Source organism: Lutzomyia longipalpis, chromosome 4, assembly GCF_024334085.1.
Source record: "Lutzomyia longipalpis isolate SR_M1_2022 chromosome 4, ASM2433408v1".
Classification (NCBI taxonomy): domain Eukaryota; kingdom Metazoa; phylum Arthropoda; class Insecta; order Diptera; family Psychodidae; genus Lutzomyia; species Lutzomyia longipalpis.
The window spans coordinates 5,451,439-5,475,364 of NC_074710.1; the positions used below are offsets into that span (position 1 = coordinate 5,451,439).

Below are 23,926 nucleotides of genomic sequence, written 5' to 3' on the forward strand. Positions count from 1 at the left end.
AATTGTCTAAAAAACGAGCTGGTTACGGAAATGGCACTACATGGTGAGGTTTGTCTGGTGTTGTGTGGCAAAAGAAGTGCGACTGGCTGTGATTTGGGTAAATTGCAAGGAGAGAAAGTGGCAGCACATGGGTGGGATAACCCTCGGCGTGGGGTAACCCCGCAAGTGGCCAGAGACACCACAATATTTGCGATAGACCAATAGGTGAGCCATATATATGGTGCCATAATATAACATAATAATCCCCACACAGGTGCCTCTCGAGACACTCTCTCCACCGTCCAATATGCACCAGGTGCACTTCACTTGCACTTGCATGAGCCACTCTTTTTTAGTTTCGTCAACACTTTCTACGAGGAATAAGTCGCTCCTGCTTTACGCAAAAGTGCCCTAAAGATCGTTTTTTTCTTCTTCTTCTCTTACTCCCAAATCTCCTGTGAAAAGGAGTCTGTGCAGTGTAGTGTTCCTGTGTTGATGCTGCGTGCATCCTCTGTGATTTTCGCGCGCAAAAATCTTGCTCAAGTGAAGGATTTTCTGATAAATCTCCCTACATAGACATTCTTTGCCGGAGATTGCAGTGAAGAAAAAAGTGAAAAAAATAGTATTGAGTGTTTGTGAGAAAAGTGAAATCTCATGAAACACTTTACAGCATAGATTTAATTACCTATATTATATTATTTGTTATACATAAAGTATGCAGTGACCAAGAAGTGACGATAGAGTGCAAATTGTGCCATTTTTGTGGATTATTTAAGCACCTTCCACGAAGCTGGTGTGAGATATTTAAATCAATCAAAAAGACGTTTTTTTTGGAATAATTAAAATATTCCAAAAAAATAGTATCTTCCTCTGTTCTAATAAACTTTGAATAAATTACGTCAAAATGTTCTTTTTTTCAAAATTCAGGAAAATTCCTGAAAGCAAAATATTTTATTCAAATATTTCAATCATTTCAATGAATTTCTGCTTACGGTGGCAACGACTTAATTTTTCAAACAAACTGTTCTCGAGTGATTTTTTTTCTACAAAAATACTTCTTTAAAAAAACAGAGAAGATAATTTAATTTTCAGTCAATTTAACCATTTTCAGATCAATCAATTTTTAAAGTTATTTTTAAGACATTTTATTTAAGAGTCAAAGTCATTTAAAGTGTTTCACACTCTACGGCCAATATTATTGAATTTTATTATCCAATTATTGGCCACGCAATCTTTGGCCTTTTTTCTTCTTCTTCGAAACCTCCCACCATCCCCCTATGGCGCGGTTTCTCCACCGCATGTTTATTTTTCCAATTATTATCTATACAACAAAAATGAAGGAGGTATGGAAAGCAAAAAAAAAATAGTAGGGTATATAAGAAAATATGTAATGGATTTTCAAACACAGGGCCGCGACGACGTAATAGAAAAACTAATAATTTAAGAAAAAAAAAGTGAGAATAAAAGCCACAGTCTCACCCTCGTGGAAGGTGCAAAAAAATATGATTTCCCCTGTATGTGACGTGGGTTTAGCTATTTCATTTAGTTATAAATATTATGTACATAATATTCTTGTAGAAATGAAGAGAAGTTGGAAATCGTTATGTGAAGTCTTATATGAAAGTTGTGTGTATGGCCTCTGAGACGATGTATTGCCATTTACGCGGGAAAATGATCATGAATGCGGTTTTCCTCATCCTCTTGACTACATGGACGGCACAGGGGCATACGGGTGAGGATGAGCACCCCAATGGCATTGACTATGCACCCGGGAGCAATAATTCCCTGGGAGGTACCAACATGGAGACACCGCTTGATGAGGCGGTGAAGATTTTGCGCGAAAAAACATCCAATGCCGGTCTCTTTGATTTCAATCCAGACGATCTTGAGGACATCCATGCAAATCTCACGAGCACCCCAATGCCCATTACCACCGAGATGACGGAACGGCTGGAACCGACAGTGTCGCAGAATATTATAAAAATTGCCAAGAAGAAGGTGCGGATGGAGGTGGCACCAGAGGGTGGACGCATGGACAAGGATGACACCCCGTACACCTTTGATCTCATCACGCAACTCTTCAATCACAATCAGTGGAAAGTGGAGAATATTTCTCGTGAAATTTCACCAAAGTGCCAGGGAGATGTTGGTGTGTATCTGAGTGAGCTGAAATTGGGCAGAGCATGGGCATTAAAAGGTAATTCGCAATTGCCAAGATCAACTCTTGGTGCACCAACAGAAGATTACGCTCACAAATCCCTTCCATACAAAATTGCATAATGTCGTGCAATTTCATACCTCGCGCGCATAATTCCCCTCCCTTTTGCGCTATTATCAGATCGCGTCTCCCGTACCATGATGCACCCATGATCTCTCTTTGCAGTAGTAAATTGATCTATTCGAGACGCTAGAGCGGAATTCCATCGCGGGCTGCGTGGCTGCTTTTTTTCTTCTTCTTCTTTAGCCTTCTTCTGGCTTTTCCACTCAAAACCTCCATTGAATTTGCTATAAAACTACGCGGAGAGCACTTATCCCTCCCTCCAATGGACAATTTTACGCAATCCTCATGGATTCTGTGCGCGCTCTCTTGGGAACGACTAATTAGCTTTTTGTCTTTTTACCGTGGGTTACAGCCGAGACCTCTTCTAAGATCAATCACAAGTCTCCCCTCTACGGTGGGGGTTTATAAGTTATGTTAGAAAAATTTAAGTTTATAGTTATTAAGGAATGTTAATAATGATTATATCCTAGACGGTTATTCGGTCGTTAGGTCAATGAGAAAGATCGCAGAAGGACCAAAACTCAAAGATTCAGACAGAAATCTATTGAAGAGATTGTTTCTAACATTTAATTCTGAAGTTTGACGTCTTTTTTTAACTCCTATTGGATTTTTTTCCAACGATCAACGTTCGTTTCCAACTTTTAACTTTTATTTTCTAAAATTTTAGATTAGGTTTCTCTTCCAATGGTTGACTTTTGTATTCTAACATTTTTTTCCTAACGTTTAACAGTTTTAAGGATTTAACGTTTTTTTTGTAACATTTGAAAACCCTCCTTTAATTTTTAGTCCTAAAATAATTAATTTTTATTTTAAATATTTGAACCATCTGATTTTTGTGGGAATTATTAGTGTCTTAAAATTAAGAAGTTATTTCAGCAGAAATATTTAGCAATTCAGGCAATTCAGCATAAAAAAAATAATTTGAATTGAAAATTAAACATAATTAACAATGGAAGAATATTAAGTTTTAGCTTAATAGAACTTTAGTATTTGAATAAGAAAATCGGTATTTGATTTTTTTTTAAATTATTATCAGAATTTGAATAACATCTAAAAAAATTATTTAAAAAAATCAGCATAAAAATTCAATAAAATCACGCAAAGTTGATTACGTACTTCTGTATTATTCAGCTAAATCAAAATTCTGTAAATTCGGAATTTTTCTTGAGCTACTGAATATTTTTCTTAAACATGCTGTATATTGTTTTTAAGCTGCTGAATATTTTCTTCAGTTAACCAATATTTTTCTTGTGCAGCTGAATATTGTTCTTAAGTTGCTGAATATTATTCTTGAGCGGCTGAATATTTTTCTTGAGCAGCTGAATATTGTTCTTAAACTGCTGAATATTTTTCTCGAGCTGCTGATTTTTTCAAAACATTTCAATACGGAATTTGTTCTTTTCACTCTTTATTTAATTTTCAAACTTTCATTTATTTTAAATTTCGATAGCTCTAGAAAAGAAAATAAGAAATATTAAAAATATACGACCTAGAAACCACTTTCTTCTTAAAATTTCCTTTAAATAAGTTATTTTGTCATGGATTTCAGCATAAAATACAGAAGAGATTCCTCTTTAAAAACCATTTGTTTTCACCACTAGTTTGTTTTGCATAATAGCAATTGCAGATCATAAACTATTGGTACTAACTATGTACTCGCGTAGTTTGCTTAAAGTTTCTTCATATTCATTTAACATATGAGAGTTACTTCCTCATGGCTAACGTATTAATTATGTATTAGAAATTGAAGTGATGGCCATTTAAATTAACGATTTCGCGGTATTTTCTTACAAAATGCATTTTTTTCTGCAAAGAACCCTCCGTGTTGCATCTACAATCAGCATATGCGGCTTTTATGCTCTTCAACACTTGAGAAATTGATAAATTAATTAAAAATGCAAGGTATGCAATAAAAAATTGTGAAAAGGAAAATGTTTATTGCTGCCCCAAATGCAACAAAAATGGATGCTAAATGTTTCTCTTATATAGGATTAATTTGCATATTTTTTCTTGATGCAATTTTTTTTTGTAAATTTTATTGGATGCATTTCGGCATACAGTATTGAATGAATATTACTCAATTTGACCACTCTTGCCCTGCTTCTTGTTCTTCAGAGTAAATACTTTATAAAGATAATGTAGGGTGCTGAAATTGATTGAACAAGAAGGTTATGCAAGAAGAATTAAATTCACGCGATTGAAGGAAAAAAAGAGAGATTAAAGAAATTCTAAAAGGCAGCGAATGAAACATTGAATAATAAATTTTGCGTGAGATTGTTGAGAAATTCTTATGGATGTATTATGGCCTAAATTGAGAGGATATGCATTCCTTCGCCTAAACCTATAAACCCCCCGCACATGGCCAAAGAAAGACTTTGAGCTGTACTGCTTCATCTATTCTCAATCTCTTCTCCGATATTTTATTTACATTGTTGAGATTAGACGAGTTCTTTTTCGAGAAGTAAATTTCCCCCCGGTACGTGCCTCAATTCACCTGGAGGGCAATGTGTTTTATGAATAATACACCACTTAACCGTGAAAAATTTTTCTATTATATCAGATTTAATACATCCACTTGTAATTGAGTGTTTCGCTCCGTAGAACCACCGCCGCGTTCTCGAGAAAAATTGTGCAATTCTTTCGTGTCCTTTCCCACGAAAAATAAGTAAAAAAAAAATACAGAAGAACATAATACATATAGCAAATTCAGATGACATGAAGAGGAAAATGCGAGAAGAAGTCTATGATGAGTGGAAGATTAGAAACCGCTATGGTGTCGTGCAGAAAAAAATCGCATGCAAATTTTAGAACTAATTTAATTTCAAATATCTCGTGGAGTAGTAAAAAGTATTCGGACTTCTTTTTACAATTTTATTTAAACAACTTAATCTGATAGGGGATACAGGGGCGCAAACAGAAATCTATTCTTGGTGGGTGAGCTCAGAAAACAAATAATTATTGAACGGATTACAATAAAGCTCAAAATGGATTAAAAATAGGCGAGGTTTGAGAAGATTGAGATTAATTAAACCATAAAAATGGCATTTACCTTCGAATCAACAGTTTTCGATAATTTTTTGCTCAGTTCTTATGTTTGACGTTCTTTTTCTAACGTTAGATATTTCTATTCTTTTATTTGTTATTTCATTTCTAACGTTTACTGATAGATCTAAGATTCCATGTCTGTTATCTAACCGTTTTAATTTATTTCTTTGTCGTTTCTTTTCTAACGTCTATTCGTACTTTTCTGATGTTTGACGCGTTTGACGTATATTTTCTAACGTTTGGCGTTTTTTTTCTAACGTCCGAATATTCATTTTTTACGTTTTAAGGTTATTCTAATTTTTAACATGCAATTTGACATTTATTTTCAACCTTTAACGTATATTCGAACGTTTAACATTTTTAAAATCATTTGAAATTTCTATTTTGAATATTTTTAATATAAATTTTTAGACTGAAAAAAATTATTTATTAATTAATCTAATTAATCTAAACCTTCTGAACTTTAAAGATGTTTATCGATACCCAATCTCCCGAATTGAACACCTCCAAACACCCCCTAATTGAAAATTATATAAAAAAAATGTTTTTATTTTAAAATAAAAATTCCTTTTCGCAGTTAGTGACTCATCGGGGCGCTACCGGGGACAATTTTTATTTGGAAATCTCTTCTGGATGGGCTCAAAGCAGTACTGCCATGACATGAACAATGAATTGAGTCGGCATACCATCAAATTCCAATACACCGTAGCTAGAGTCATGATTAAAATGAAGCCTTTTATATCAAAGGTATCACACGACAAAAGAGCGCACGAAAAGAAGTGTGGTAATTGGGTAATTAACCGCCGCTTTTCTGACCACTTTTCTTCTTTTTTTTTCTTTTCTTTCGCGCGCAGACCAAATCCATTCAAGTAGGGCAATGCCTTCCTACAACGTGCTCAACGGATGATGTGAGATTGCTCCTATTGTCCGATCCTACGCTACGTACGTGCACCCAGCTAGCCCGGAAGCTGTCCAGCGGGGAGGATAGTTTCACGCTGAAGGTAACACAGGTGCGCACAGTGCCAGGGGAGTACAGGTATCAGGATGATAAGCGTCTCAAGGCACTCGCTATCACATGCAGCATCACCCTCATCATTATGCTGCTGGCGACAATGTATGAGTGTCGGCTGCGTGGTAAAAATGCTCGGAGGGAAATGAAAAACGTCCAGGGGGAGGATGGTGTTGATTGCGCATGCAAGAGTCACACAAATGGTCAGAGTAATAGCATCAGAATGTACGAGACTGGCGCCGAGGATAAACCGGTGGACATTGAGATGAGTGGACGCAGGGAGAAGGTGAAACTCGCCAAGGAAGAACGAACAGGTAAATTGATTTTCAAATCACGCGGCACCCCTGAGGCGAAAATCGTCATCACCACTAATTGATGCTCCCCATTGACAGGAATTCTCGCCCAATTGTTCCTCTGCTTCTCCGTGTGCTCCAATGCACGGGTCATCCTCTCCTTGGATAGGCCGCCACGGGATTCTCTACCCTTCCTGCACGGCATCCGCTTCATGTCACTCATGTGGACCATTATGGTGCACACATACCTCCAGGTCTTTGCCATCGGGGAGAATCGGGTGAGTAGTTTCTTGAGTCATGCCACATCGTCTGCTCTTCTCTTATTTTTACCCATAAAAATGATTTTTTTCTTTGCAAAAGATGCAGCATATTGAAAAGAAAAAACTATAAAAAATCATTGTGACGAAGCATGGTTTGTCAGTTTCACCCGTCTCACCAGTTTCTCTAAACTAAAGAAGAAAGATTTATTTTACTATGAATATTGAATTTATTCAATATAACACAAAGGAACTTTTGTTCTTGGAAGTGGTGGAATTATGTCTGAATAATTTTTTCTCATATATATGACACATAATTGAGCCTCCATAAATCAACAAAATTATTATCGCATTTTTATGTGAAGGGATTTTGCATTTTGCTAAAGTATTTGCTTATTCATAGAATATTTTTACACCTACTTATTCCATCATGTTGAGAAAATTAACAACAATATTCCCGATATTCCATACCTTTTAATAGCCAGTTGATTATTGTTGGTTTTACATTTTACAAGTAAATCATCAAAAAATCAAAATGACGGGGTGATTTTTCCATAAGAAAAGCTAATTTTTCACATTTTCATAGCATTTTTCAACGTTTTATTGGACGTTTATTTATTGGACTTTTCTATGTTTCAATTATTTAACACGTTAAACAACGATTTAATACTTGAAAATAATTTTTCTACACCACGTGTAATAAACAGTTGAAAAATTTAACCCGGCTGGCCTATTTACCAAGTTTAGTTTAATAAAACTTGGGAAAATCGGGAAAATCACATATATTAAAATTTCTAAATACCGAAAAGGGGTTTTGGGATTCAAACAAATATTTCTATTTACTGTTACAGCATTTTTCCTGACTATCCTATCAGTCTTCAAAGGGTTAATTACACACAGAAAAAGATATAAAAATAAATTAATTCACTACCAACAACAATATTTGCATTAAATTGCTGCCACACGTGCAAATTCGTTAATAATTTAGCAAGAGTGTAGTATAAAAATAATTGCAATTTTTCTATTTCATTTAATTCACATAATTTTATTTTTATTAGTTGTTTCTATTTTGTTGAATACTCAATACAAGCAACTGCATGGAAAGTAATTTGTTGGAAAAAAAATTAAATATATTTGCTCTTCACACACCAAACTTGTTTTTCCATAATGTTGGTGTGGTTTTTTAGTGTCATGCCCGAGGATTAAAAGTTTTTAATAGGAAGTGCGTATAAAATTACTTAACATTTGAGGAAATTAAATTACCTACTGCGAATTCCCTCCCGCAGACTAATTGCATAAGTCATTGCAGTGGGGGGATAGGGGTATGCAATTAATTTTAAATAAAAATTTTTGCAATAAAATATAATTTTATTGAGAATCTCTGTGGGAAAATATGATGCAGAGAATTCTTATTATTATATTCTTTTTTTTTTGTTCTAAATGAAATTAGAGCTCTCTCTCTCTCCATGCAAATGACTTCCCATGGGGACACAATGATGCTTCCCCATGCGAAATGGTTTTGTGTTCTTCTTTTTCCTCCACGATGACCACGGTGGAAGAAAAGAATAAATTTCACGTAACAATACGTTAATGCGTAAGAGATGGCAAAATGACCATGAACAAAAGAACAATTTGGCGCCTTTTAGCGCGCTTCTTTCTCACCGTGGATGGCCTTTCTCTTGTACGTCTCTTCTTTTCTTTCCAGTACACCCGTGATCTGGCAGAAAAGTCATTTTTCTATCAAATAATTGGGAACGCGACATTCTCAGTGGATTCATTCTTCTTCATTAGCGGTCTACTGGTCACACTTATTTTCTTGCGGAAGCACACAGCCAGTGGTGGAAAAGATGCAAAGGATTCGCGTATTGCAGTGAAGAGTAACATCTGCAAAAGTATCCTACTTGTGGTGTACAGATACCTGCGCTTAACACCCGCTTACCTCTTTGTTATAATTGCAAATGAGGTCTCACTCAGGTGAAGTACAACTGATAAATAAGCATGTTAGAGGACAGTACCAGGCCGTAGAATATTAGCATTACAATTCAAACATTTATTCACACAATCTGTGCAGAAAATACCGTCAAGTGGGGTGAATTTGGGGAGAAGCATTTGTCTACTTTTCCCATTTTTTTGATCAGTAAATTTTTTGATCAGTAAATTATTATTTTGATAAATTAAATGAAACATTTTACCGATCAAGTAGAACACTTTAATTGACAAATAGAATAATTTAGTAACCAAAAAAAAACAATTTTGTGATTAAATAAAATATTAATTTGATCAATATTGACACAGTGTCTTAAGAAAGAGTTTAATTTTCTGATCAAAAGAAATTTTTTGGATTGGATTAGCTAATTGGATTAGTGTGGACTAGCGATTAATCAGCCCATTTCTAAATTGTATAAATTACTTTCTTGATAAATCTGTTTAATTTTTTTCATTCCTTACTTGAACCTTTCATGAATATAAGTGGTTTTTCGTTAACCCTTCAAGGAACAAGACTTTTCCAGTGAAAAATCAGTTTAATATGGTTCTTTTGGCTTTAGTTTAAAGTAAATTAAGAAATTGTTTGGGTAAAACAGTTTGTGTGTTTTATTTTTCAATATCAATCCGAGTTTAACCGTTCTAATAACTTTATTATTGTATGCTTAGCAAACTTTGTTGACTTAGCCCATTAAAACGTTTTACTTTTGTATAATTAGAATGTATTTGATTAAAAGAAGAGTCTTAGAACGTTAAGACGTACGATTTTACGCAAGATTTTAAAAATTTTGGTTAAAAAATTCATTTTATAGACAATATTAAAGTCAAACTTCGTGGAAATTAAAAAAAAACTGAGAAAATCTAGGTTAAATCTTTATCAGATTTTTTTTTGTATAATAATTACGATGAAATAACCATTGATAAAACCCATCCTTGAAAATCTTCGCTAAGTCGTAAATATTTTATTTGCTGAAATACATTAATTACATAACTACAAAAAAACTACTGAACCAATTTCGATAAAAAAAAATTAGAAATAATTGTCAATAACAAAAGAAAATCAAAGATTTCAATATAAAAATTATTCCATTCACCTTATTAGAGCTATACTTAAAAGCTCTAATTAATCTCAATCTTGGAAAGCTTGTAAAACTGATCAAATTCACCCAATTTGACGGTATAAATCACCTTAGATGGGCACTCTGCTCGTAATCTTGTGTTTTTATTAAAAAATTTCACACTTGAGTGCACTAATTCTTTGGAATGTTCTTCATTTCGTACGAGTTGAGAAAGAGAAATTTCTCCATGTTCCCAATTCTTCTTTTCTTTTCTCCTTCCTAAAACTTCTTTTGCACCGTCTGAAATAGATTAAATTGATTCTAATGATGCGGTATTTTTGTAATAGAGAGGATGTTGATTGACCTTTGGAGGCTATTTTCACGTTGAAATTGGAAACAGTATGAGAGAATTTGGCATAAAATTCTCTTTTCTCGCCTAAAGTAGATTTTTTCTTGTAAGTGCGAATGAAAGTTATAGAGCATTAAAGAGATGTTTGTTGAATTCCAATTAAAAGTTTTTTGGATATTTTAAGCTGAATTTTGCTGACTTTTGAGTAGAAAGATTTTTCAAACTTTTAATCTTTTTGTAGAAATTCAAATTTCAAGAATGATCCATAAATGATAAGCTTTCAAGATCTTTTTTCTTGGCGGGAAATCTTAATAAAATTGAAGATTTATTTAGTTTTCTCTTCAGCACAGAAACAAGTGCAAACTAATAAGAAATATTAGCAAGAAAACTCCCCTCAAAACCCAAATGGCCAATGCTCTCAATTCTATGCTAAATTTATTCTCTTCAATGATGCAAAGAGACTTTTTGAGTTTGTCAATGAATTAGAGAAATTTATGCGTCATGCTTCTGTTTGGCATAGATCAACTTCTTGTCTTTTTTTTGTCTCTGTGAAGCCATCGCACAAAAAAACATTTACACATAATGCTAATTTCTCCGGCCACCCACTGTTTTTGCCGTACATGCGGAAATTGTTGGTGTGTAAATTCATTGAATGAGTATAATTGACGCACCTTATTAATTTGTTGTGATGATCAATTTTGTAGATTCACGTACGACGCCTCCGTTTTTGCACCTGGCCTCATAGACCACATAACGTGTCACAATTTCTGGTGGAGGAACATACTCTACGTCAACAATTGGTTCCCGTTTCATGAACTATGTAATTATTAATGTTTCTTTTACAATTTTATTGTGCACACATAGAACCATTAGATTCGCCATAATCCACCAAATTAAATCTCTCTTATATAGGTATGATCTGGTCGTGGTACTTGGCCAATGACATGCAATTCTACATTATGGCCGTACTGTTGCTTATCTTTGCCACGAGGTTAGTATTATGAGGGTAAAGAAAAAGATTTAAGCTGATTTTGGATTGTTTTTTTGCTTTTGAAGACATTTCAAGACATCCGCTGTGATAACTTTGGGCGTCTTATTCATCTCTTGGGTAACTGCAGCCACAGTTTCCCTGCACTATCGCTTCACGCACAAAATATCGGATCCATTTGAGTCATTTGATTTTCTTTACGACAAGCCATGGCAGAGGATTGGACCCTATATTATGGGTAAGTACAAACAGAAAAAATTAATTAATTTCGTTTTATATATTTAAAGTCTTATTTGGGATGATAATGAGGAAAGCAAATTACTTAACATCCTTTTCTATACAGTCAAATGGGGTAAATAGGAAAAACGAGCTCTGAAACTTAATCTTTATTTTATTAAGAGGTATTTCCCAATAGAAAACTCTCAAAAATTAATATTCAAATAAAATAAATTTCCTAATTTTTCGTTTTACTCATTTCCTATAAATTCTTTCAAAATGGCAGTTTGTTTTCAAAATTGTCTGCAGAAGTAAATTCTTGAATATAATTCTTAAAATTCCACGTAAGAAGTTCTTAAATTCTTATTTTCGATTTTTGTAAAAATTCAATCTTCATATGTTCTAAAATACAGTACATACAGTGGGGTATTTATTAACCTTTCAAACGATAGGTGGAATAATAAAGTAATAAGCGTAAGACCAAGATTTTGTTTGAAATTTGGAATGAAATTGTAAAAAAAATACGTTATAAGCCTGATTTTAGTAGCTAGAATGCAGAGTGTGAAATAAATATGCAAAATGTAAGAAAATTTCATAAATTAGAGTCTGAATATGATATTGAATTTATCGAAACGTCGCTGGAAAGAAGTATAAAATTGTAATAAATTGAATTCAACTTCAATTCAAAATTCAGAAACTCTAAATAGGTTGTCAAAGTCGTTGATTCAACCGTCTTTTCCTATTTGAGGCTTTTTGAAAAGATTTTGAAAAGATTGATAGGGTTAATTGCAAGAGGAAAGATGAGACCAAATAACACTCATAAGCACCAAAATGTATTTTATTACATGAATTTCTTTTGATACAAAATTAAATTAAGATGTTAACAATTATACTTGAGGTTTTTGGGATTTGTATTAAGTTATGTAAATTTATTGTGAAATTCACACCATCGGAGATTTAACGGTTATAATGAAGCATATTTTTTAGCATTATAAATACATATGTCCATGGAGGGCTTCCCGAAGAAGTGTCTCACCGCAGAATGTTTTTCTCTTCATACTTTGCATGTCTCTTTTTTTTTCTCCTTTCAGGGATGATTACTGGGTACATTGTATTCAGATTGCCAACTCCACCCAGAATATCTTGGCTCACCAACATGATTCTTTGGCTTCTTTCTGTGGGAATTCTCCTGGCTCTTGTCTTTGGCACATGGAATGGTGTTTTGAATATTCCACTGACCGCAATGTACGTGAGCCTCGGTCACTCAGGTAAGTGCGCGCCCCATCAAGTGGCACATCTCCTATACATCAATTTTCAATTCCATCCCGCACGAGGTCATCACCTCATGCGGATTTTTGGGGCGAAGGAAAAAAACGCTGCGTAATGCCTTTTATTGGGTGTTTACCTTCATGTTTGCATCGTGATCAGGTGAAAAAATATTTACAAAAGCTCTCTATTTGTTTTCAAACACCATTAGGAGGAAATTTTGCAGATCACTTTGGGTGGAAATGAGTTCAAGAACTGCAGGAGAGAGATTGGAAGATAAAAGATTTTATTTTTTTCTCTATGTGTAATGCAAAGTAGAACAAAATGTGGTTTGTAATCTCTTTGGGTTATATTAGAGAAATTTTTCTAAAAGATAGTTATGCTCATCTAAATAAACCATCTTGAACATGATTTATTCTTGGTTTGTGGTGAAGAATTCATTTTGTGATAGTAATGCGAAAAGAATCTATCGGCATGCAAGAATCTCTAAATTGGAAGGTAAATTGTTTTTGAACATCAAATGACCTGTAAAGGTTCTAAAAAACCTATTGCCTAGAATTGAAAATAATATAACTTGTGAATTTTCTTCTTTTGCTTTATTATTTTTCTAGCTATTTTGTAAATAAAAGATCTCTTCAACAAGAATTTAGAAAAATTTTCTTAGGAAATTATTTTCTAACGTTTGACGTTTCTTTTGAATGCTTTACGTTTATAACGTTTGAAAGTTCCTTTTCAAAATTTTTATAATATTTGTTAGCATAATGTTAAGTTTGAACCTCTTAAACATTTATAGGGTCTTTAAGTACCCAAACAACCTTTTTTTTCTTAGCAACGTCTTTGAAATTTTATTTTTATGTGTAAACTGAACATATTGCAATTACATTATATTTATGCTGCAACTTAAATGTTGGCATATTAAAAAGAAAATTGTTTAAAGCAATCATCTTTTAGGAATAATTTGAACTATAAAAGAAATATTGTTAGATAATGGTTCAGCCGGGTTATTTTTTTACATCTTGAGTAATTTATTTGTCACATATCACGTAAAATATTAAATCAAATTTTATTCGTGTATTATACTGCATCTCAGCGTAGTTATTAGTAATTTATTAAGAAAAAAAACTTTTTAAAAAGATTTTCAACCTATAATATAGCAAAATTTCTAAAACCAAGCGCAAAATTAAACGTAAAAATACATTTTTATTCATCCCAAAAGTTATTTTTAGCCATCACTCGACCCATTTTTTGAGAGCTATTAAGCTTTCTGAAAAATCACCTTTCAATATTCCTCAAGCAATCTCTCAAGCAAAATGAATATCATTTCGCGTGCCAATGAGATTAAATCTCTTTTTTTTGAGATGTTCACGCTAAAGTCAAAAAAACATTCAACAAATTTTTCCTCACTTCATTAATCAAAATGTGTAATAAAGCAAAATCCACGACGGCAAAAAAGCACTTTATGAGACACCAAATAATTTGACAGACACCAAGATCATGGATCTTGTGAGAAATATTTCACGGTGAATTTTTAATGAATGTAGAAGGAGAAAAAAAAAGAATTGATTGCTCTCGGGGGTCATGATCGTGCAGAATTCACGTGATACAATCGTCATAGATCTAGAACGCAATCAAGATCAATTTTCAGAGGAGCATTCTACTTGTAGATGATAATTTTCTCTTAGAAGGGGGTATGTGAGCAAAAAAAGAAAAATAAGGAGCAGCTATGCTGCATTGAAGGTTGATAATTAAATTTCTGCTGTCTCTCTAATTTGCCACATTAAATCATATTTTAATTGGATGATATAATCGATCGCAATGGGTTCAAGTTCTCAATGGAAATTGCGCACTAAATCGGCTGAATTGCGATTTTGAGATCACACGGCCACATGTTTGTGTGAGAAGAGATCTATATATATAGGGGAGGTTGAGAAGAAGAAGAAGATGATGAAAAAAATGTAAGAAGAACATTGCAACGATCGTCTGGACTGCGCTAATCTGTTCCATCTGAGTGATCGCATGGTGCGATTGCAAGCATAATTTGCATGATCAGCATTTTTTCTTTTCCTCTTCTTCCACAGCTTGGGGACTGAGTCTCATGTGGATGACACTCTCCTGCTTCTGGGGCTATGCAACATCAATCAACAACTTCCTCTCGGGCCGCATCTTCCTGCCACTCAGCCGGCTGACCTACTGCACGTATTTGATCCATCCGATGATCATGATGATCACATCCTTCCAAATGGAAGCACCCATCCACATGCAGCACAGCTTTGTCATCACAGCATTCTTCGGCAATGCCGTGATCTCCTTCATCACCGCCTTCATCGTGTCACTCATGTTTGAGGCGCCTGTGATACGAATGCTAAAGATCATCTTTAGGTGAGAGGACTTCCCCAAACTCTTTATTTTCTGTTTGTCTTTTTTCCCTTTTCCCCCAAGCTCCATTGTAATGAGGAATTTATATTAAAAAAAAAGAAGAATGTTGTTTCATTTAATGGCAGGGACTCTCTGCAAATTAATGGCTATTTATTCATTTCTATACATCTCTAACTCTGCAAGAGGGCCATTCAAAGCATGCTGGCTAATGCAAAAAGTTGAGAAAAAATTATTGAGACATTCCGCAGCATAATCAAATTCTCAACATTCTACACATCTCTAATTTCCGTGGAGAATTTTGTACAAAGAATTCAATGAATGAATGTGACAATGAAAAGATTCTTACCGGAAATGTTAACGCTGATTTTTTAAATAGATAATAATTCTATAAGATTTTTCTATTAAATCGATAAGATCGTCCGAAAGATTTTTATGAAAAAAAAAGTTTAGGTATTGATTATTGATCTGACCTTATAGATCCAGGGAATCATTTTTCTGACCAAAACGGAATATTCTTCTGATAAAAAGCAGAATTTTCTGACCAAAAGCAGAATTTTCTGATCAAAAGATTTGATTCGAAAATTTAATGAAATGTTGTAAAAAAAACTCGATTCTTTGTCATTTCTCATATTTTTTTTTTCATTTTTAAATTTTTCAAGATGTTCCGTGATGAAAAATTTTATATATTAGTTGGTATACCACAATTTCGTTTCAAAAGTGATCGCTTTGTGAATTTAAATTAAGTTTTAGAGAATAATTCCTAAAAGAGTTTTCTCGCTTTTAGCGTAGTCTGGTAGAGAGGATAATAAATGAAGAAAAAGTAGACAAATTTTCAATCTGAAATTTGCTGGGAAAAGTTGACAAAGATTTGTCTAAAAAGACACACAATGACGTTATTTTAGTGATTTTTGCGTCTTTGAATGCATGCAGAATAACATCTTAAAAATTATCGACAAGGTATAAGCATGAATGCTTCATGCATTGAAAGAGAGAAAAACACAATAATGACGTCATTGTTTGTATTTTTGGGCAATCTTTGCTAACTTTTCCCAATTGATTCCACTACAAAAAATGGAAAGTTTCCTTGGCGATTCGTTATTCTATTCTGATCTTTTATATGTACTTACGATTGGTCTCTCGAATGAGGAGTTTTTTCTATGAGAAGTGGATAAACTCCTTTAAATTAAAACTCTCCCAACTTTCGCAGCTAAAACATTAACTGGAGCATTATAATGAAAATTCATTGCTAAACAATTTTCAGCATGGCTCTGTCTACGTGATAAATTCTTCATTTGCCACAGCAATGAATGATCTTGGAAAGAACATGAATGATGATGAGTTTCATTAGGCAAAAAATGTGACACAATAATTGATAATCTCCGCAATGTTGTCAGCCTATGCCTAAATGATCGCCGTATGGCCACTCTCATAGATGATTTATTGATTGCCCTAGAGACTCGGTCAGTCGGACAAAATTCCCAAAATCTCTTCGCAGCAGCAATCTCCCGCCATCTAGCCACGAGTCATTTTTTGTATGTTCCTTCCTCAATCACTTCTTGCGGTAGTTGTTGATTGTGTTGGACAAGAAAAAAGCCACCTTCATATTTTTTTTTCACGCGTAATTCTTGGAGCAGCAAACACCGCGAGTCTAAGAAGGTATTTCACAATTTTCTCGAAAATTGCTGCATAAACGCAAAAAAATTGCCCACGTATAAGAACAAGTTTATATCGTTGAGGTTTTCTCAAGAATAGTGCAAAAGAAAAAGTATATTAAGGAAATATTTTCCAGTTTACTTTTAAACGTAATTAAATTACAGGTGTAAAGAGCTATAACAAGATGTGTAATTATGTGAAAAACATAAAAGCGGAAATTCTTGGAAATATTTATTTAAATTTCATTCACATTGAGAATAATTCTTAGGAAGTTTTCACTTAAAATAAAAACCAACAGCATTAACTCTCTCCGAAGAACTTTTCCCGTAAAATTCCACAGGCTTGGGAAAAGATTAGGAAATATGTTTTATGAGAAGTGTCTAGGAAAGCTTAGCGAGTCTTACAAGATTGAGAACAAATTGGAAGGAGATTGAAGTGAAAAGAGCGTTTCTATCAGTCCATGTTGCTCTTGATCCAATCCGTGTACTCGGAGACTTTTGTGTAGACACTGGGAGCTGTAACCCCATGCTCATAGGCACAAATCTGTGGACCAAATGATACAATCCCGATCACAAACCAAATGTCATCCTTCACCATCATCAAGGGTCCTCCTGAGTCTCCGCGGCATGCATTGACGCCTTTCCTTCCACCAGCACAAATTTGACTCTTCTGCAAGAAAAAAAAAAACGTTAAATGAAAAAATTTTTAGTAAATTTTTCAAATTTTAACGGTTAAAAGTCTTCTCCTTTAATTTTGGAACTGAAGGGGAGTATTAATAGGAGTCTCTTCAGTTTTCTTGGTATCATTTAGAGCTACAAATTTAATCAATTTTAAAAATAAGTTCAGTGTAATTATTATATTCAATTTAATTACAATGGAAAGTTCATTGTAGGGCCAATTATTGCTTCATTCGATGGGCTAAATAAGAAAAACTAAACTGACTTTTTCCATTGTTGAGAATTGAGGAAATATTGGAAAAAGAATGTTCAATATCTCAAAAAACCACGCCCTCATTGCAACATTGTCCCTTTAAATGTATGAAGCACATGCGTCAATGCTTTGATATACATTTTTAGAACTGTTAATTTTCTTTTTCTTCTTTTTATTTCCTTTTGGGTCGTTAACCAAAGTGACCACAGCAAAGACGAATATGTTTTATGGATCTTATACATTGAATGAAGGCGTGGTTTCTGATGCCCAAATTAGGAAATTCTTTCTGTTTTTTTTTAATTCATTTCAATTTCAAAATGTGAAGTTTTATAGTTTTTTTTTCAAATTATTTTTTTATCTAAAATATTTTTTGTGATTAATAAAATTGAATAGACTCCTTCAATTTTACGTCTTTGACTTGAACATGATTTTGCTTAATTGTAACGAATATTTTTCAAAAACATTCTCCAATTTTAAAGGAAATTTCATTGCAAAATTTTACGACAAAATTATAATATTACTTACAATTTGAATGTTGAAATTCCGATAGAAAAGCTGGCACTTATCGTGCTCCACAATACTGAGGATTGCCTTTAGCTTTGTGTCGCTGCTGGCACGTGTATCAATCCCATCACTTGCCCCCCATCCAGCTACGGAAGCATTCACGGTCACGCGATCGCTGCAGGGCAGGCAAATGGGGTGGATGAAGTCCGTAACTGGGGGTTTTTGCATCAACTTAATGAGCCCCACGTCGTTCTGCTTCAGCTCGGGCGTCCACTGTGGATGCCGCAGCACGATGAAATCATGATAGTCTATGGGTGGGTCGGCACAATCTTTATCCAGGGGATTCGCAAAGATCTGGCAATCAACTGCACTGCTCACATTGTGCTCCCCGAGGCGTACAAATGCCAACGTGGGCAGGAGGCAGTGGGCAGCCGTGAGGATTGTTCGGGTACCAATGAAGGAGCCACCACACCCCCATACATCTTCCCCATCGTCATCGTGATAGCTCAGCAAGGCCATCCACGGGAACTCATCAATTGCCGTCACCTCACCACCAACAATCTGTTGGCACACAGCGAAAGTTCATCAATAAATTCAATTTCCTTGTACACCAATTTAAGCAGCACCGCATGATTGAAATAACGCGCAAAAAAAAAGTTTCCGCGCAAAAGGAAACTTGTTGCGGAAGCATCAACGGAGGAAATTTCATTTCAACCAGCCGCCGCCATGCAATTGGAAGATGAAGGGAATTCCATTAACTTACCCTGTCAGAGAGTGCCTGGATGCCACATTTATTCTTACTGGTAGATGCTGTGTGAGCGAATGCGGGAGAAAAGAATGGATTAACATGAATATTTGTGCAATTAAACTCACCGGGATTTTACAAAATGTCTAGCTTTCATTACCGCATTCTCGGGCATTTTCAGTTGCACCTATTCGGTATGAAAAAAAAAGAAGAGAAAATTCCCTATTACGCTGAGGCATTAAAATCATTGCCAACAGGTGTGGATTTGGATTTAGGAGATCCCTTGCGCGAAAGATTTATTTTCCTTCTTTCAATAAATATTCTGTGAGAAATATTGGCATGTTCTGAATGAAAATAATAAAATAAATTTTCACGAAAAACCAATTTCGTCAGGATTTAACCCTTTCGCGTCCATTTGGTCACACTCTGACCCAAATGAGAAACATTTTATTTTCTTGAATTTTAATGAATTTATTTTTTTTGAGTTATAAATACGTTAAGATTACGTAGAAAAGATCAAAAATACATTTTGACTCCGAAATGGTCGTTGATAGCATTTTACAGAATAAATATCGCGATAAAATGACCCCATGTTTCAATGATTCTATGTTTCATGCAGCCGCGAAATGGTTACACTGAAGGACTTTAAACAGAAGGAAAAAGTTATTATTAATTCCTTAGTTTGCGTCTCATAATGCATATGCGTCTTCCCGCTTTTCATCTTCCTATAACTCCTCCATTTTTTTTTCTTTATAATCTTTAGACATTCCTGAAATCTTTTTTGTTGTATTTTTGGAATTTATTATTCCTATAATTACCTCATCTTAATAACCTAACAAAAATCTAAGGTTTACTATCTAAAGAAGCAAAGAAGCATAAGACGTATTCAATTAAAAACTTCATAGAACCAAAATGGCGTCAGGGTAGACTAAAGTAAAAAGGAATTCGTAGAGAATTAAAGAAATTGAATAATAATTCTATTAAACACAACAACTTCATCCATGTTGAGCAGTTTCATGACTTGCATTGCAATGCTTTTACATACTCCCAATAATCTCTGTAATTTAATTAAAGTATAAAAATAAAGTAAAATGGCGACAAGTTATTTATACAAGATATAGAGCATATGCAGTAGAGAACGCGCGCAAAATGGAGATCACGAATGGAATTCTCTTAACAAGCAAGTTCTTACCATAAATGTGGCATAAGAAACTTGCAAATTCTAATGATAACGATGTTGTTGTGGAAAAGATAGTCTAATTTGTCATATAACCATTTAGACTACTTCTCTAGAGCTTGTCTCTCTGGTTTGCAAATGTAAACACCTGGCAGGTGATGAGGTGTGCGAGTTCTTTGACCGTTTTGTTGACGAGATGGAAATTAATTTGAATAAAATGGAGCTACATTGATGACCCCATCTCGCGTCCATCAATTAACCTAATGCTGTGTTTTTTCGCAAAAAAATTAAATTAAGAGAGGAATGTAAAATGATGGAGTGTTCTCAATTGTTACTACGGAAGTTACCTGGCGCGGAGGAATGTAATCTTGAAGTGTTTGCCTGTGGATGGTGGTAAATGCAACGCCCTCACACACGCGTCGCCCTTGATCGCTGCGTGATCTTCCCGCGCGAGAAGCCGTTTGCGCTGATTCACTTTGGACTTACTTATACACATTGCGCTAAAACGGTTCTCTCAAATTGATAAATCCACATTTAATTTATTGATTAAACGAAGCTTTATTTTCATTTTCTCTCTTTTGACACGCTCACATCGCACCACTAAAGGTAATTTTCGTGTGGGATTTCAGCTGCAGAAGATATTCACCGGAGATTCTTTCTTTCTTTTTTAACTTAAATCTTGTGAGTTTGTGTGGAGAATTTTGCTGAATAATTATTGTTCTCGTGCAAGAGTGCCATTGGCAACACCCTGTGGGTCAATTTTATCAACACACAGTCCAATCTGAGAACCATTTAGAGGTGGTCGATGAGGAACTGAATGATTTTAAATTTTAATAAAATTTATTTCTACAAAATATTAGAAATTTTGGAATAAGGGAAGCTATTCATTTTTGAGGCTACGATCATAATTATGTAAAATATCATAAAATATCATATTTGAAAACCTAATGATCGCGGAAAGGATCTTTTTAAGTCATTTAATGCATGAAGCATATGCATTTTTGATCCATCAGACGGATTAACTAGCAAATTAAAAGTAGGTAAGTGTTGGGATTACTCAGACAATTAGTTTAAAAAATCTACTTAATTTATGTAGAGTAAGAATGTTTTTAAGGAGTTTAAAATTATTTTTTAGTTTTTTTTTTGTCTTGTTTGAAGTGTTACGATAATTTTCCGAAGGAGTTACACTGCTTCTTCCGGGAGCGTCAAGTCGTGGAAAGAGTATTGCATCGCCCACCAAAAATTATTTTTATAGAGAATTTCCTTAATTTCCTTCAATCTTCTAAGTTTTTGATTGAAGCATATGAGCATATGCTTTACATACAATAAAAAAAAAAAAAACAAAATACGGCATAAAGGGGGGTGTAGTGTTGGCAAGCAATTCTTCTCACATTGCGTTTTTATGTATGAAGCATATGCGTATTTGATTCACCACGCACTGATTAAACAGACATTTAGGTATTTTTTTACTCCCCTCTATCTTTCTCACAAATTTTTCAAGCATAAGCAACTGTCAATGAAATACGTAGTAAGAAAGAATGGAGCATATGCTTTACACAATAAAAGAACAAAATAAGGTACAATGGGGGCGTGATTTTGCATTATATTTCAAAAATCTATTTTTTCCTTAAAATAGAACATACAGATTTGAAAAAAAAAATTTAACAGCTTTTCTTTTCTAAGAAACTTCTGATAATGAGAAATTAATTTTTTTAGCAACAATTTATTGAAATTTTATAAGCAATTAAAATCAAACTATATATTGTACATAATCTACACATTCACCAACTTGGTTGTACTTTTAAGCTAAACAGGTTCTCCGTCGACTTTACTCGCGCGCCCGTAACAATCTTTTGCGCGATGTGATCTCATGTTTTCCTCAAATCCCATTACACGTTAATTGTTGGTGTCTCTAAATTGTTGGATTAGGAATCCACTCCTATTGGGCGGACAGGGCCAGCAAATGTTATATTATGGAAACAACTTACCGGTGAGTTGCAATGCACTCAGGTAAAGTAGAATAAGTGCTGCTACAACACTGCACCACATTGCTTTGGCTAAAAATCACTATACACGGAGGCGCTCACCACAAGTCTCACTCACCAATAGCTCCGCGGTCTGACCATCGCGAAACGGAACTGACACTTTTACGAGATCAGTGGGATTCTGACACAAAACTCCAGCGCGCGAGAGTTGGCAGTGAGTGAAAAAAAATCACGGTCATCGCGAATGTGGTGCGATGGAGAGACCCCAAACATCATCCCACCAGGTTGCCCCGCGGGAAAATCCCAAAATGGCAGGGAGTGCAATTGCAAGCGGTGTGTGGATGTGTTTGGATTAAATGGCGCCTCTTTAAAAAAAAACAAAGATAAATCCTTCTTGTAATCCCGAAAAAGAAAAACAATCTCACGGCACTCATCGCGTGAGTAATGACAATATTTGCTTCTTATGTTCATGCAGAATGTGCAGAATATGCTGCAAAAAGAGCTTTGATGGAAAAGAAAAGAAAAAAAAACAGCAGTCAGCGAAATTATTTCATGGGATTTTGATTTCTTGTCAGCTACGCGATATACATTATATTACTTATTTCTCAGAAATGCTTATCTTAACTCGCAATGTAGGTACATAACATTACCTATGTGCTAGTACAATTCAACGTATCTTGTTGACTTAATAACAAATGCCGTCCTGATTGAAACTTTGTTAACATTGCAGTTTTCACACATTTTTATGGTAAAAAATCGCTAGAATTTAGTCTATGGTTCTTGCTCAAGCATCCTATACATGAAAAGAATTCTTTTTTGTTATAATTTACAATTTTTAAGATGAAATAGGGCATGGAAAATTTCCAAGTGATAGAAATAAAAGTTGTAGATGGCGCTTTTTTTGAGAAATCGTTTCTTTATCAAATTGTTAAAATAATAAAAAAAATATCGTTACTTCTATAAAAATAGCTTAAATATTTTGGGAATTGATGGAAATTATTTACTTTCAAATTCTTAGTCAATAATAATTTGAAAGCTAATGAATATTGGTTGCAACATTAAAGCATATGCTTTATGAATAATATTTATTTCAAACAATTCTTTTTCTGAGTTTCCCCATTAACTTCTGAAAAGTAAACATCTGAAATGGTCAATTATTTCAGTTTTTCATGATTTTTTTCATCGTCTGATTTATTTGTCATGAGAGCATAAAAAAATGAATAAACTCCTTTCTAATAAATTTGTTCTTTTAGGCTTTTCCGACCAATTTCAGAATAGAAAATGTGGCTACAACAATTATTTATATGGGCATTTTGTAGAGTATTAATTTAGAATAGAAGATTGAAAAGAAGTAATTCAAATAGGACATAAATTCAACATAAAACTTTAAGAATAAAATATTTCTAAAGAATAATCCGTCATTAATCTCTTTTTTTTCGGGGGAAAAGTGTGTCAAAATCTAATGGGGGAACTTCTTCTGAAGAATGAGTATTTCAAGTAAACCAAACATTCTTTTTAGGCATCTCTGAATTATATTTATTTCTCTTTTTTTTCTCTGTGCCATTTAGAGACTTGTGCAAATAAGTGTGGATGGTTAGGTGGTGTTTTGTCTTAAAGAATTTGCGTTTCTTTTGTGCCACTGACGCCAAAGTATCCGCAACGAAAGGAACAATTTGCAATTAACTGTCTCTCTTTTGGAAATGCAAATTGATTTGACCCATTTTGCGTGCGCGCATTCGCGTCAATTTGGTTGACTTCTTTTCATCCCACATTAATTCTGTTTATTGGAGGTTTACCTCTCTTTTTTGGCATATGAGGAAGTTTATGATGTT

The 23,926-nt window shown here is 34.2% G+C and overlaps 2 protein-coding genes across 3 annotated transcripts; one reads left to right on the forward strand and one right to left on the reverse strand.

Annotated features, from left to right (window-relative positions):
• Window positions 1-336: 336 nt before the first annotated feature.
• Window positions 337-15,163, forward strand: LOC129795848 (nose resistant to fluoxetine protein 6). 2 transcript variants are annotated; one of them, XM_055837361.1, is made up of 11 exons: window positions 337-692; window positions 1,558-2,176; window positions 5,883-6,052; window positions 6,160-6,628; window positions 6,707-6,885; window positions 8,570-8,838; window positions 10,959-11,074; window positions 11,167-11,245; window positions 11,311-11,480; window positions 12,550-12,726; window positions 14,803-15,163. In XM_055837361.1, exons 2-11 carry the CDS (start codon window positions 1,597-1,599, stop codon window positions 15,105-15,107), a joined length of 2,514 nt encoding a protein of 837 aa, XP_055693336.1. In that variant the 5' UTR covers window positions 337-692; window positions 1,558-1,596; the 3' UTR covers window positions 15,108-15,163. The 2 variants fall into 2 exon arrangements, with proteins under 2 accessions (XP_055693336.1, XP_055693335.1); XM_055837360.1 differs by having other exon boundaries at window positions 463-774; window positions 14,803-15,157.
• A 1,808-nt stretch (window positions 15,164-16,971) lies between these two features.
• Window positions 16,972-22,621, reverse strand: LOC129795892 (serine protease easter-like). Its single transcript, XM_055837429.1, has 5 exons — window positions 22,098-22,621; window positions 19,093-19,119; window positions 18,951-18,997; window positions 18,209-18,748; window positions 16,972-17,422 (listed from the first exon to the last, which is right to left on the reverse strand). Exons 1-5 carry the CDS (start codon window positions 22,156-22,158, stop codon window positions 17,207-17,209), a joined length of 891 nt encoding a protein of 296 aa, XP_055693404.1. The 5' UTR covers window positions 22,159-22,621; the 3' UTR covers window positions 16,972-17,206.
• Window positions 22,622-23,926: the final 1,305 nt, after the last annotated feature.

Bases quoted from the DNA above. Each gene is read 5' to 3' on its own strand.
- LOC129795848 (XM_055837361.1), top strand. From the start codon at position 1,597: ATGAAAGTTGTGTGTATGGCCTCTGAGACGATGTATTGCCATTTACGC. The intron at 2,177-5,882 runs GTAATTCGCAAT...TCCTTTTCGCAG, and splicing joins CAGAGCATGGGCATTAAAAG to TTAGTGACTCATCGGGGCGC. The intron at 8,839-10,958 runs GTGAAGTACAAC...TCAATTTTGTAG, and splicing joins GCAAATGAGGTCTCACTCAG to ATTCACGTACGACGCCTCCG.
- LOC129795892 (XM_055837429.1), bottom strand. From the start codon at position 22,158: ATGTGGTGCAGTGTTGTAGCAGCACTTATTCTACTTTACCTGAGTGCA. The intron at 18,749-18,950 runs GTAAGTTAATGG...GTGTGCCAACAG, and splicing joins TCCAGGCACTCTCTGACAGG to ATTGTTGGTGGTGAGGTGAC. The intron at 17,423-18,208 runs GTAAGTAATATT...TTTTTCTTGCAG, and splicing joins GGAATTTCAACATTCAAATT to AAGAGTCAAATTTGTGCTGG.